The following is a 15,528-nucleotide window of genomic DNA, read 5'->3' as shown; positions in this document are numbered from 1 at the left end:
CTGGTTTTGTCTTGTACTTCTGTAATTGTCCCGTGTACCAACAGATGATCCATAATGCTTTTAAGACCACAGTAGGATGTTATTAACCAAATAAACTAAAATAACTTACTTTTCTTGAGCAATGTTGTTAAGACTTGAACAGAAGTAACTCAAGATGTATAAGGTCACATAATACAATTCTCACTCAGGTCCATGTGAAATGACCCCATCCATCATCAGAGCAAGCCAGGAATCATGAGTCATAAAGAACATGCATCCCACTGACTCCCAACAATAATTACTCTGTTGTCCTCTTAAAATAATCTTAACTGAACTGTGACACTTAAGCACTAATATCCTCTTTTCTATTCCTCAAACTCCAATACCTAGATGATGACCCAAGTGTGGGGTTCATTTGCTCACAAAACTTTGCAGATCTAACAGAATTGTTTCCACAAAATTACCTCATAGCGCAGGATTCTTGCAAGATATGAAATACCTCCAGGTTTTGTGCTTACTTACCAACACCATATAGCATCAGCTGGAACATTCCAGAGTGGAGATCAACAAATACATGCAGGCACTCTGATCGACCACATGGTTCCAAAATTGGGATTACAAGAGTTGGGAGAGCCGTCTCAATGAATGCTAAACAAAAAATGGTATTAATAATTTCAATCAAAATTCAAGCCTATTTTAAAATGTAGCCAATTATAATCAAAAACCTGTATGTTTTTAGAGAAACAAACTTCACTTGTACATTATTATAGTGTTGACATAGAGAAGAATCTGAATATAAGAATTTTTCTGTGAAAACAATTACAAACCAATGAGAAAAGGCAGACCAAATCTGAAGATTATTAATCCTCGAATATCTTTTAACTCACTGCTTCACAATTATCAATCTACATCCCAAAAGTTTTAACAGCAGTTTAAGGAAAGTCTCATCCAAAACTAGTTCAAAAAAATGAAAGATTTGCTTTCAATTCTGAACACAAACAATTTTACAGTAGGCAAATTTTAACCCTTCAAGCCAGACTACAGTGTTCTTCTGGCTTCATTTATTACACTGCATTTAGACATACAGGTATTTTACAATTATCAATGCAGAATAATTCAAAGCTAAGTTTTGTTAATTTTGAACACATTTCCCTTTACTTTTTTAATTTAAATTAATTAAAACAAGAAACATCAAGAGAGAAGGAAACCATCCCTATATACAAGTGGAAATTAACTAGAAAAACCTCAATAGAAAACACATACAATTGTCATTAACGTTGTAGCTCTTAAGAATGGCTTTCAGCTCCTGGAGTTTTTGATGAGATCTTGCATGGACACTGTCTATTAGGAGTTTTTCTATTGATAGGTGGTCAATCTGTAAAAAAGAAAAATACTCGAGTAAGCTCATATTTGATGTGTAGATTTTCTGCATTAGCACACTGGAACAAAGGTACTTAATGAAACAATCACTTCAGAAATAATTTGCTTGGAACAGTGGTGAGTCACATTAACTATTAACTTGAGTATTTGGAGCACTATAAAATACAACAAGCTACCATGAGATTCTGTCTGTGCAGCAGGCAGTGGGAGGAGTTTTGAGCTAAGATTAGAAGAAGGTGTAAAAGACATTTCACAAATTATGCTGTTACCACTCCCTGTGCAAACCTACTTGTTCTGAATCAAGGCTGGTCCATTTTCAGCTTTTTCTCAGCCATTGATAACCAACTTATGCTAAAGGAAAAAGACCCTTAAACACAAAACACCGCAAAACAACACTTTAATAGGATCTGATTGCCTCCACACAAACACACATGCAGCTGTAACATGAAATCCAACAAGTTCCAGTCCTGCTAACAGGGTAACAATGCAGTGACTGACACTGAGTATGGCCAACCCTACTGAACCCAAAATTATCTAGGGGCTTGCATCTACATTCTGTTGCACTGCCAGTGCTGAAGCTCATGCCACCACTTATATTCACTGTAACTTACTTGTACAATCTAAATTAAAGCATTTGCATTCACATTCATTCACATTCCAGTCACATTATTTGCATATTTTGCATAAGCAAAGCTCCAGATTACAGCAAAACCTTTTTTCTAGGTAACCTCACACTGCTTTGAAAACTGTTCAAGCTGAATTAAACTCAAATTTTATTCTAGTATAAGAGATAAATGCAAAAGAGTTTCATACACCACAGAATTATACTATATTCAGTGCAAGCTTTTGCATACCAGAATGACCTTCCCCTAGACACAAGCTTTCCAAGGCCTTAACAATCAAGTCTTTATCCATACACTACAGCATTTCACCTCAGCAGCTGCAATGGGTTAAATCTTCCTCACTTAGAAGTGACTACATGTTCTATAGCTCCATCCAATTTTCAATAGGTTAATGCAGAACAAACTGCTCAGACAAACATGTTTGTTTGTGCCAGTTTTAGACAGTATCTTAAACAAACAGAAACCCAGTGTGCCATCTACGTCATTATAGCTGAGATCATTATTCAAACACTACAACAACACTGTATTTACCATAGCTGATAATTTTTTAAGCTCAGAGCAAGTCCTCATAAAGGGGGACAGCATTAACTTTGATACATCTCAAATTTACAGCGGCCTCATATCTTAATCGACAGGCTGCAGACTTCATTCAGTGAGCTTAAACTGTCAGCTCCAGCAGATCTTCAGATGTTGTAGATAAAGAGCCATTTCTTGGATTTACACATAAATACAGCACCTTCACTAAATCAACTCTATATTTAGTAGCCTAAATATACTAATTCAGGCTATTAAATAAGTAAATGTAATATGTATTTACTAAACTAACAGCAGAATTCCTACTCTAGAAATAGAGTAGAAGGCTACCATGCTTCACTAGGTTTCCCACATCCCTCTGTAGGTGAAACCTTAGTAGTTCTTGACATTCACCATACAGGCTTATCTGTCAGCACTGGTAGCATAATGGGCCAAGAGGCTGAAATACAAATTATGTACAGGGGGTGGAAGCTACCATCAGGAGAAAGTTCTGTGAGACAGGCGGAAGATCTGAGCTGGGGAGCTTTTCCCTGTGGAAAAACTGCGCTGAAAGTGTGAAGACTACACCATTCATTCCTGTTTCCTAGCTCTCCTAAACCCAAACACTGAAAGCAATAATGACAAACAGACATCCTGATGTATCCCAGTGATATACACACATTTGCTGAGGGACTTACAGACGATTTATTATAATACCCAGAATGCAGTTTTTCTTAAATATCTTTTACCAAGATCTAGAATTACCCCCAGTGAAACATGATCCAAGTAGGAAGCTTACTGCAGCTACTCATTTTGGATCATTACAACAATTCCACCTGTAAAATACAGGAATTTGAACATTCAAGTAGGCCACATGATATAATCTGGTTAGTGGTAATGTAAAACTAAGTTTCACCTAACACTTATAACAAACATGCCACATGAGCTCTTCAGCACAAGATTTCTGAATCACAATGTAAGATTTTTTGAAGTGGATAGCACTGCAGGGTAGCCAACTCCAGTGACAAGGGGAAGCTGATTTTCAGAGTAGCTCCAAGACAGGAAAGGGAACAACTGTCTCTCTATAAAGCATTTCAGGCCAAACTCTAACAATAACTGACACGTTGCTGTTGTTTCCCCCCAGCCGGAGCATTCTCTCTCATAAGTGGTATAATGCACTTGTGAAGTGAAGTAGGTGCAATTTTTAAGATCAATATAAAAGTCAAGGCCAATAATTTGTAACAACAATTTGAGGTCCCTCACATAAACACTACACAACCTACAGTAAATACCTACTAGAAATCTTAGAAACGGCTCTTTAAATAGAATCAAAGTGGAACAAACTGACAGAGTAAAGCACTTGAGTTTTCTGTTCACAAAATTAGATGCCTCCTGCAAAGCAAACCTTTACCTTCATGGCTCTTTCCATCAATTTGGAATCACAGGCAGGAAGTGGAGGCTCATGAGATATTTGCAAGGGTTTTGAGACATCAGTTTCATCAATTTTTATAGTGACCTTATGGACAGATGCAGTCCCTGTTTTCCTGCCAAGTACCTGTTGACTTAAAATAAATAGAATAATTAAACCACGCAACTGGAAGAACAGAAAATATGTTTTTCAGTAGCTAAACCTTGATTCTGTGTGTCCTGGTTAAAAACAACATCGTGTCAGCTGAACTGAAAAAGGCATTTGTTTTAGATGATATTTTATAGCAGAACTGTTGGTAAACTGTAACTACATGAAGAATTTCAGATGACTGCAAATTTAACACAATCAGAAGTGTACTCGGATTGCTTTTTAATATGCTATCCAGGGCAAATCAAGCAATAAATACAGCAGAAGTCTGACAGAGATCTAACCAGTTTTTAGATATCTCAGATAACTAAATAAAAAGATATCTTAGATAAACTCATTTATAACTGCATCCAATGCTCTTCTGTACATTAACGTGCAACCCTTACTTTGCAAGTCACACAACACATGTAGGCACCTAATTACAAGAATTTAGGAGTCTCACATCAAAAAGAAAGTACAATTCTGAGAATTATGGTTCAAGCTTGGTAAATATAATCCCTCCTGTTATTTCATTTATTGCTTGTTAACAGTCCTTTTGAAATGAACTTACTTCCAAACAGAGAGTGAGAGACATTTCCCTGCATGGTACCGCTCCACTTGCACAAGGTCACCCCAGCGCTCTCGGATCAGCATTAGTGTTTGTGAATGCAAGACTTCCAGCTGAAGAGCCAGGCAGAAGGAGTCTAAAGCATGGAGCTAAGAAAATATAAGATGTCCAGGAAGCCTGCACACTATATAAACCTGTTTCTGTATACCACATCCCTCCCTTTGTCATCTAAGTCACAAGATGCTGTCTGAAAACACACTAACGTACTAATCCAGAGATAAGGACATATAAACAGCACCAAATATTTCTCAAAGGGATTTTTTGTGATTTTATAAACTCTAAACTAGGACAGGTTGTTAGACAGGAGCGTCACAGCCCTGTTTTACAGATTTCTAGTTGTCATAATCTTTTACTGAAAGGATGATTACTAACAAAGAAATTCCACTCACCCTATCTCCCACAGTCACCCTAAAAAAAATGACTCTTTTTGCAGAAAGAATTTCACTGAAATTCATTTTGCATTGTCTAACAATCTGCCCTCTGCAAGTGGAAAATCACTGCACACCCTGTATCTCCTCTCATTATTCACACAGATACAATAGCATTAATACACCCTCATCAACTGCACTTTACTGCAGTTCTTGAGAGCAAGTCAGCTCTGTATTTCACCCCCAAAATTTGCTGCTGCCGCTGCACTGACTTACCACACAACCTGCTGCCTTGAATACCTCACCCTCACCTTTGCTGATTTAGTATGTAGCATTAAATCTGACATGCAGACACCTGAGAATTACTGCTTCCAAGGCCATCATCAAGGCCACCATAACTGCATGTCGAGACATTTCCCCCAAGCTTAGCAGGGAATCTATCTTTCCTGACTTCCAGCTACTAAGAGCAAGGCTACATTAAACACCTAATTCAGAAGCCCCTTTCAGAAGGATACGCAAGCAGTTGTACATGTCCTGAAGGGGCTTTTCATCAGCAAACAGCCGGGACTGGACCAACTGATGGATGAAGTTGATCTGCATGCTGTGAACCAAGGCTCGGCCATCTTTAGCATATGAAAAATAAGTCACATTAGCCATCAGGAAAGTAGGCATTTAAAATAATTCAGTAAATTGACAAATTAAAAATAAAAAAGATACAACTGTACTGAGCAATTTCCATACCAGGTTTTGCAACAAAATAATAAAATTCTTGGTTTACTCTGGAAATGTCAGTCATTTTACACTACACTGTCACTGTATATCAGAAGCTTATAAAGCAAGGTCAAAACAGGACAAGTACATATAACTTCATTCTCTTAAGTGGTGGTATGGAGGAAACCCAGCAAAAACAAGACTTATACAGTGTCAGAGACAAATATCATGTTAAAAACAAAGTGTAAAGGTTTGATTTTTTTCTTTACCACCAGTTTCCTTGTCTTCAACCAAAATTTCCAGCTTGAGAAGGCGCCAGGGGATGTCAGGGTCATCACCCATCACTGTCAAGGTGGCTTCAAACTCACCCTCAACTCGGAACTTCACACGGCCATTGGCTAAGGAAGACAAGAATACTTCATTTCACTGAGTCTCCTAAGGTGCCTAAAAAATAACAGTGTGGTAACTCCTGGCACTCATAATGGATTACTTCCCTATCATTTCTGCTCTGTTGCTTGTTTCCATGCAACTGGGAACATTTTATAGTCTGCAACAGACACAATGTCAATAAGCAGCATAGAAAGATGTACAAACTGTCCTGAAGTTAACTTGTTAAATCTGATAACTTGTTAACATTTGCACTTCTGTAATACAGCGTAACACGGAGCTACCAGCCTGACAAACAAAACATCTGGCTGAAATATTCCTATTCTTTGCTACTACTAACAATGAATGCTTTCAGCAATATTCAAATGACATTCAGAGCATGGATCTCAGCCCAGGCTGAAATGTAGCCCTGAAAACACATCTCACTGCAAAGCATTTATTTAATATTAGGATATTATAAATCCATTTTCATGTGAGGAAGGTAATCCTTTGCAGAATTTATATACACACAACAAGCAAAGTTTACACACATTATTTTTCTAATTGACATGTACATCTTCACATCTCTGTGAAAACTATTATCTGTTTCAAGAATTGGGAGCAAGGACTTTAAAACTATGCAAGCAAGGTCATAAAAAGAATGAGACAGAGCAAACAAGTAAGTACAAGTCCTTACTCTGACATGCAGGTCAACCTTCTCAATCATTTAACAAACTACGTCATATGCCTTTACAATTAAAGACATTTAGAAATATTCCTGCAAAAATTTTAACCATTTAGGTCAGGAAGTTTCATTTTCAAGAGCACCCCAGACATGCTCTTAAAACAAACCACACTCCAAAATAGAAAATAATAGTCATTGAAATGTTTAGCTAACTGAAAACTCTTAAGAGTTCAGACATATTATCATTCATATATACTTCTGATAGACAAAAATACCTCTAATACTGATACTGCAAGCACAGAAGAACTAGAGAAAAGCAGCACTAAGATTGTCCAAAAGCATCTTCAATCTAGGTCTGTGGGGAATGCTTTACAAATGGCTAACCTTGTCTTGGTTAAAAGCATGGACTAGGTCCATTCCCACCCTATTCTCTATGACTCTGCAATAACCTAGTCCAGTTTATAGCCATCCTTCCTATATTAAAGGTTTTCTTAATGTTTACCACTACTTGGGCTAAATGAAAACAAAGATCTCAAAACAGTTTAAGAGATCTGGCACTGTGGTGAGCCACCGAACAAAAGGCATGCATAAATATGAACAAACTCTGTGCCTGAACATGAATATCAAAACAGCTTAAAAAAGCAACATGGAGTCATTTGTTTAAACTCAAGTTCAAAGAGCTTCTGCAGAAAGACCTAACAGTTTAACTAATTTTAAAATTCAATTAAGACGAAGTAGCCCAAAGACTGTTTCACAAAACATTTGCTGAAAGAGCAAGACAATGTCTAAAACATTTTGGCATTACCTGCACAGGATTCCTTCTTGAAAATAAATATTTCAGCAATTTTATCACTGAAAAAACTGCGTATTTTGATGTCATACAGAGACAGGATCCCAGTCTTAAGAGATGAAGCATCCTTAATGGTCTCAATTAAGCTATCATTTAGCTTTGCTTTAGCATTAAAACAACAATTTTAAATCAGCCTGCAAGAATGTATCCTTCAAAAAGTAATTCTAGTTCTTACCAACTGTAAGATTTGCCAGCTGTGGAGGGAGATCCGTAGTCACGAGTCGATGGCGAAGGATCTGGTTTAGCTGATGAAGTGTGGTTTGCTTCTCACTCTTTGTTATTGGGTCAGGAGGGATTATTTTATCCTGTTAGAATAAACACAGACAAGTCTACGCATCTCAAACACGTATAACAGATTGGTAGCAGCAACTGTGAAAACCAACCAGACCAGAAGTCTGAAAATATAAATACTACAGGCCATTGTCCAGTGAAGTTTTATATCTTACACTCAGATTTGCTTTCTAGCTGATTACATTTTAGCCAAGACTGACCACTGAATAAAATCGTTAAATTTGGCAGAACTAAATAAATGGAGGGAATGCTTTACTGGGAAAGTGTAACTTGTTCAAACAGGAAGTGTTCTGCATGAGAAACTGACACTGCAGACTTGGCACTAGGCCTGTATTGAGCTACAGCTCCACCTGCACACAGACAATTAGTTTGATTACCGTGCATTTGAGGCTGGTCAGGGGATTCTCACACCCCCCCAGACAAGGCAGTTATTTACCCTAATGCAGGTGGGCAGCCGAGGGTAGGATCCAGTTGTCAGAACATCAATTGCATATGGGATGGCAAAGCTGGGCAGCCGAGCATGAACCAAAGCGTCTCGAGCCAGCGATGCCAGACGATCAGCAGTGTCCACAAACAGGATTGCTTGCTGATCTAAGAAACTTGATATCATCTGTAGAGAACAAGGAGTTTAAAAACAAAAAGGCAAATCAAAAAAAATGCACAAATCAATGTCTCTTTATATTTATTTTATCTGTCACTTCCAATTCAAGTAACTGCATTTACAAAACAAAGAAAGAATGAATATTCTGGCCATTTCTTACATTCACATGCAAGGACACTTAAAATCCACATGACATTCCTGATGCTGTGGGGGATCTGTACAGCCTCACAGCTCTTTATCTGCTGATTGCTACTGGAATGCAACCATACTTGTTTGTAATCAGTAGGGGCTTGTTTTTCTGCAACATTCTGGACTTTATTCTTATTTATCCAGGATGAAAGTGATAATAAGAACTAACACACTCAGATCACCATCTTCCCTGTCCTGTTATCTTAACCCAAATCCTTCCTGAAACTATGTGCAGACAAGTCTTTCCTTTCATGCCACTGATGAGTTTTTGGGAACGTGAAGTGTTAAAGAAAAAAAAGAAAAAGATTATACAATTTCTAAACACGAATATTTGTTTTTAAATTTCTGTAGTAAAAAGAAGTCAGGGTGCAGCAATATCCCATATCCCTCAGAGGCTGTTTCAGGCCAGACTCTGTCTCTAACTTACCGCACACTTTTCCACCTTCCCAGCGTTATTAGCCCACTTGACCAAGGCTAACAAACGAACAAACAGCTGACGAGTGCGACTTGCAAACTGCACTATCTCTATTTTTCTGGAAAAAAAAAATAAATGTGTATTAAGCCAGTGCTCAGATATATAATAAAGCTGTAATTTAACTGTGTGCCAATTAAAAAAAAAAAAAAAAAAAGCTGTAATGATAACTTCCAATTGTATTAATGCAGGCATCAGTAGTTATATGTGGCTTGTTTGATTAAGAGCTTGGGGAAAAAAGTCTCTGTTGTGAATACCTAACAACATACATGGATTCTAACAAATCATGACTGTCTGGGGAAACAAAAAGCATATTCATAGGAATTAATCACTGACTGTAAGAGAAACAATTCCATACTGAGCTCAACTAAATTAACTTTACACCTTTTATAGGATTTCCCCAAGGCTTAAAATTAAGTTTAAAGTAGGCAATATACCCAAGGACTATAGGACATGACAGTAACATTATACTCATATACTCACTATAAGTAAATTATTAAGATACTAAACAAAATATTGTTCTAGCATTTTACAGTATATTTACACAACACGTTACAATATGGAAATAGAGTGGTGGTGGGGAAGACCACAAAACCCCTATCCTTTAATTTTGTTTTCCATTCCTGCCTTGCAAAGAAATTAAGGTAAGAACTTACTGAATCTCAATAGTCCTCCCACCACTTTTGTACAAGACAGTCAGAATGAAGGAGTGTATGTCTGCATGTCTTCAGAGCTATTTTTTGTAAATGAGAATGCAAGAGGGGCGCTGGCAGATTTTCATGCATTATTACAGATCTACAGTGCAGATGCATCAGATGAGACATAAAGATCTACAGTGCAGATCTGTAATATAATACACTCTGAAATACCACTTCATCAACATTTTATGGAGGTTTTCCTCCCTTCCTATGTGCTCAATTTACTAATTTCACCATGGTTTTGTACTTCGTTTGGAAAAAACCCCAAACCTAAGCTGTTTTCCTGTTACGGTTTTCTAAAGTAACAGAAGCGTTTGGACAAAAACAACATTAATTAGTGCATAAGATATTGGCCTCTACCAAACAGAAGCTGCATGTCCTTCTGATCTCAATCTGTAAAACACAAATTCCTAACACAGAAAGAGTCTGATTCTGCTGAGAGTGCTGGTATAATGAGGTTAACTCTTTTGTGCAAGTAAACCATAATCTGCTTGTAGGAGATGAACATGTAAGGCCAGAAGCACAACTAATACCATCTGGTCCTGTTTCTTCCATTACATGAACCTCCTCCAAGAACTTGGGCATTAAGCCAGTAATTTCTCTGTGTTCTAGAACACATGTTTTGGAATGGCATTCAGCCTGATATTAAGATTTCAAGTGTGGACAAGCTGCTATACGCACACACTGCTCTAACAGTAACCACACTATGAAAACAAGATGTTGAGAATTTAGAAAGATTCAGGAAAACTTTATGGGATTTGAAAGATGACTAGCATAAGACATTAGAAAGCCAGTAATCTCTCAAACTCCACCTAGAAGTTGCTAAAATCCAGTAGTTATATCAAACATCTACGGTAAAAGCAGCATGACAGCAGGAAAAATTCAAATTGATGTTCTGTGACTGAAAATAAATTTAAAAAACCAGCCCACAAAAAGCACAACAATTTAATAATGAAAATAATTGACAAATATTTTTTAGTCAAATATAATTGACTCTAGACAGAGTATTCTGGTAGCTGTTCCATTTATATCACTTAAATGAAGTTAGAGAAGACTTGTTACTTTGATTTGACAAAACCCTGCTTTCAGAAGCACCATCATCATCCCTGAATGACAACTGCAATGGGAATCTACTTCTCTAATAAAACATAAATTCAAATTTCCTGCATTGTCTTTCACTATAGGTACATACTGGACTACACAAAAATAAATATTCAAGGAAGATGAAACCTCAGGAAAGAGTTTATTTACAAAACAAGAAACAAAAATTAAAAATCTTTAAAACAACCATGTTGCTCAGTGCATTTTTTACCCTTGATCTTCACTGCTAAGTTTGGATCTCTAAGATTCTTCAGACTAATGGCTGAGTCTGGGGAGTAAAGCATTAGCTACGGCAGAATTAAATCAAGTTGAGGACCACTTAAGGAAGCTTGACATACAAAAGTCCATTGGAGTAGATGGGTTGCATCCAGGGATTCTGAGGGAGCTGATCCATGCCACTGTAAAGTTGCTCTCTATCATTTCCAAAACCTAGAGTGATCAAAGGTCATGATGACAGCAAAAAGGCAAACACCATGTCCTTCTTCAAGCAGGCAAAGGAGGATCTTAGGAACTGTAGGTCACTTGGCCTAAGTTCAAGTAAGAAAAAATTTCATAGGACAAATCTTTCTCTAAGCTACGTCCTGATAAATACCAAGCATGAAATTAGCCTGGAAACAACATCAGAAATTTGCCAAGGGCAAATCATCCCTGATAAACAAATTGCCTTCTACAGAATGAACTGCTCTGTGATCAATGGGAGATCAGAAGATGGATTTACATTTGCAGGAAACATGTGGAATATAAGGATGGGCTGAGGAAGCTGAATTTGCTCCTGCTTAAGAAGAAAAGGCTGTGGCAAGATCCTACTGACATCTTCAAGTATCTAAAGGGGTATTGCAGGGAAGATGAACCCAGACACTTTTCAGAAGTGCATAACGCTAAGGTACAACAGCTGCAAACTAAACCAGTGAAACACTAGTTAGACATGAGGAAAACAAAGAAACAGTGATGTGGTCAAAGACTAAAGTAGGTCACCCAGAAAAAGATAATGATACTGTGCAAAACCCAGTCTCCATTACCAAGAAGAAAGCCCCTGAATTTCCCCCACAACTCAGCAATATTAATTTTCCACCACAGTACTAATGGGTTTTTTTTAATCCAACACTTTATTCTAAGAGTTATTTATTCCTACAATTGATAATTAATAAACGATCCTGGAAAAAAACCACTGTATTTTAGTATGATGAATAATTTCTCATCAGTTTTTCTTATCCCAGCATCTTTTAAGCAGGCATTGTAACACAGAACTTATATTTTATGTGAATTTTTTTAGAGGACAACACCATCACATCTTCATCAAAGTATATGTGTCATGTCTCCAGGCTCTAGCTCCAAGAAACAGAGCTTGAAGCCCAACTACTGAATCCATTAGAATCTCAAAGCTAGAGAAAATATGGATAATTAAGCCACATTCCTACAGATGAGCTCCATCAAGAGCTGGAAATCCATTTCACCAAGAGGAGTTGTAAGTCAAAGCTAAGAAGGATGTGAACATTCAATTTCAAGACAATTTGAAAGTCATAGGACATTCTTTGTACATTGAAGGCTGTCTTATTTTCTTTTCTCTAATCCATTATGATTTAAGTTGTTGCCCCACACCCATGTGCCCAAAAAAGTAGAATCCAACTTCACCTAGAAATGCTAAATATCTAGATGGGAAAAGCCCACCCATGAATACAAGGGAGCTCTGGTCCCAAGTTTGAAGTAATTTCTTCAGTAAATACTGTGATAATTAAAAACCCAGACTAAACCAAATCAAAACCCACACTGTTTCTCTTAATAAAATACTATGAAGAAGGAAAAGGGGTACAGTTAATCATTCCAGGTTATGATTCCATGAAAATGAGATTAATTCCACATGTTATGAGAGTTTTGGAAGGTTTGAGATAACAATTACTGATCATCCTGGTACACAGAATTCTTAATTAAAATTCTTAGGAATATCATAGCTCCTATATCTCTCTAAAGAAATTTAAGTCAATTCATATGTCAACACAAATAAAGGGAACAATATTCTGACAAGTTTCATAACATTTATTAAGAGAAACAGAAAAGTAAATGGATTTGTTTCATCTCAGCACTGTACTGTTCTGGTCTCTTACATTTGCTCTCTAATAGTTTTCACACTTCAAAACCACATAGAACAGGAGCAGAAAACAGTGTTCATGATAAGACCAGGTAACATGGAAAAATGCAGAAAAGAGGTTTTTACCTTGTTGTCATTGTTGAACAGTTTCTTCTGAACAAAACATTTCTTTATCATACTAACTAGAATCTATTTAAATTCTCTAGTTCCCTTTCACATCAGGTTTACTGTCAATTCATTGCTTCAAGATTCATGAAGAGAAAAACACCCTTAACAGAGTTCACCTACTATAACAGCAACACAAAAAAACCCAAAAAACTGTAAACCCAAACACCATGAAAACCCAATATTGTCACTGATGCTGAGAAAAATCTTGAAACTATGTAGGGACAGCAAGACAGACAAAGCTTATTTTCTTGCATCAAATCTAAAATTATGTGAAAAAGATTTTATTTAAACAACAGAATATTAATATTAACATCCTAAACAAGTTCTATATTTTAACATGTGTTACAGATTCTCTTATCTATGAGGTTATAACTCACCTTTCCATATCAGTCTTTCTTGGTAATCTATATGAAAGAAGAGGGGGGGGAAAGAAAAGATGTATTATATATTGTTCTATTACATTCCAGACAACTAGAAATTTTGTTGTCCACCTTCAGTTACAGGAACTTCTACACAACTACGAAGTATATAAAAAATAGTACTATGGGTCACCTGCCACTACTCTGTACCAGGCAAACTGGAACTGGTCAAATTAAGTGAAAAGTTTGATGAAGGCTGCTGAGATCAATTATTCTACACACGCCATAAACATACAGGAAGGACTTCTTGACTGATATTTTGGAAGTTTTTTCAAAGCAAACTAAAACTCTAAAATTCCTTGCCCTTTCCAGAGTTTGAATATTCTTCAACTCACATGAGGCAAACTTGTGTTTGCATCCTTACCAGACATGGTACTGTACAAGAGCTATCTATACCTATCTTTTCCCATTTGCTCTCTATGTCACTTCTTGAAACACACAGCTTCCCCACAAGAACCTCTATGGTTAAACAAAGTAAGAGGGAAACAGGTTTATTCAGAATCCAAATGCTTTCATGAAAATTTTTCTTGGCCCAAAACAATCCCTTTGTTTTGCCACTTCAAACGCAACAACATTGGCACAGCAGATCATTAAGCAAATGTAAATAACTTATTTCCCAAAAATAATCAAATGGTATTTTAAAAACTACAGAGGTAAGTCAAGGAGTTGCAGCATCTGAAAATATTTCAGTTTCAGACATTCCAGTTTCACATATTTTGATATCAGTACCAGCACTACAGTTGGGGTTTTCTGGCAGTAACTTGGGGGCAAACTTAAGCATTTAAGCAGCCAATCTGCAGCTGCTCTCAGTTCTCAGAGTCATTTTCTCTGTTTATGATAGATCACTCAGTAGCTTTTGCTGTGCCCCTGGACACAGACTGATGCAGAGACCAACCTGCATGCACAGGCATCTCCCCGGCTGGGAGAATGGACAAGGGTATTTACAACAGCAGGACAACGGGGAATGCGTTCAAATCGAAAAAGAGTAAGTTTGGGTTAGATATCAGGAAAAAATTCTTCCCTGTGTGGCTGGTGAGGCCCTGGCACAGGTTGCCCAGAGAAGCTGTGGATGCCCCATCCCTGGAAGTCTTCAGGGCCAGGTTGGATGGGACTCCGAGCAACCTGGTCTTGGGGAAGGTGTCCCTGCCCAAGGCAGGCTTGGAATTGGGTGATCTCTACGGTCCCTTCCAACCCCAAGCATTTTATGAATGGGAAAGCGCGACCACCTCCCCCCACTGCAGCCCCGGAGGAGCTCCGGGACAGATCCCTGGCGAGGCCTCCGCATCCTCCCGGGATGCTGCGAGGCGGCACCGCCAGCCGGGCACGGAGAGATCTGCGGCACTCACAGGTCGGCCAGCACGGTGAGCTCGGCGTAGGTGCGGTGCAGGAGGAACTCGATGAGGGTGCTGAGGCGATAGCCGGGGCTGGCGGCGGCTGTCACGGCGCCGGGGGCCGGCGGGGCCGGGGCTGACGCGGGGCCGGCCGGCACCAGCTGGGCGCTCTCCAGCTGCACCGGCGCCATGGCGGCGGCGGCGCCTCGGCCCCGGGCAGGAGCCGCGCGGCAGCCCGGGAACGGCTCCCGGCGGCGCCGGCACCGCGCCCGGCTCGCCCCGCACGGACGGAGCGGGGAACGGGCGGCGGGAGCGGGGCGGCTCCTCAGCGCTCAGAGCCCGCCGGGCGCAGGGGCCGCCGCCATGATGGGGCACGGAACCGGAAGCGAACGGGGAGCCTTTCCGGGAAGTGCGGGAGGGGCGGGGGCAGCGGGACGGGGGAGGACACAGGGATAGGGGGACACGGGCAGGTACACAGGCGGGACAGAGGGACATAGGGACACGGGGACACGGG

The 15,528-nt window shown here is 38.9% G+C and overlaps 1 protein-coding gene across 2 annotated transcripts in view; it reads right to left on the bottom strand.

The window, feature by feature from the left end:
• MED14 (mediator complex subunit 14) overlaps window positions 1–15,393 on the bottom strand; it is a 34,952-nt gene extending 19,559 nt beyond the window's left edge. For both annotated transcript variants that reach the window (XM_058845833.1, XM_058845844.1), the window contains exons 1-11: window positions 15,030–15,393; window positions 13,642–13,668; window positions 9,167–9,272; window positions 8,386–8,559; window positions 7,834–7,963; window positions 6,027–6,155; window positions 5,562–5,669; window positions 4,622–4,754; window positions 3,907–4,057; window positions 1,243–1,354; window positions 502–627 (exon numbers count right to left, since the gene is read on the bottom strand). In XM_058845833.1, the coding sequence (XP_058701816.1) occupies window positions 502–627; window positions 1,243–1,354; window positions 3,907–4,057; window positions 4,622–4,754; window positions 5,562–5,669; window positions 6,027–6,155; window positions 7,834–7,963; window positions 8,386–8,559; window positions 9,167–9,272; window positions 13,642–13,668; window positions 15,030–15,205 (1,372 nt within the window). In that variant the 5' untranslated portion in view covers window positions 15,206–15,393. The remainder of the gene's footprint in view (window positions 1–501; window positions 628–1,242; window positions 1,355–3,906; window positions 4,058–4,621; window positions 4,755–5,561; window positions 5,670–6,026; window positions 6,156–7,833; window positions 7,964–8,385; window positions 8,560–9,166; window positions 9,273–13,641; window positions 13,669–15,029) is intronic.
• Window positions 15,394–15,528: the final 135 nt, after the last annotated feature.

The sequence above is a fragment of the Poecile atricapillus genome, chromosome 1, assembly GCF_030490865.1.
Source record: "Poecile atricapillus isolate bPoeAtr1 chromosome 1, bPoeAtr1.hap1, whole genome shotgun sequence".
Lineage (NCBI taxonomy): Eukaryota > Metazoa > Chordata > Aves > Passeriformes > Paridae > Poecile > Poecile atricapillus.
Note: the sequence above shows the minus strand (reverse complement) of the source record. Positions and strands in the feature narration are given on the sequence as shown.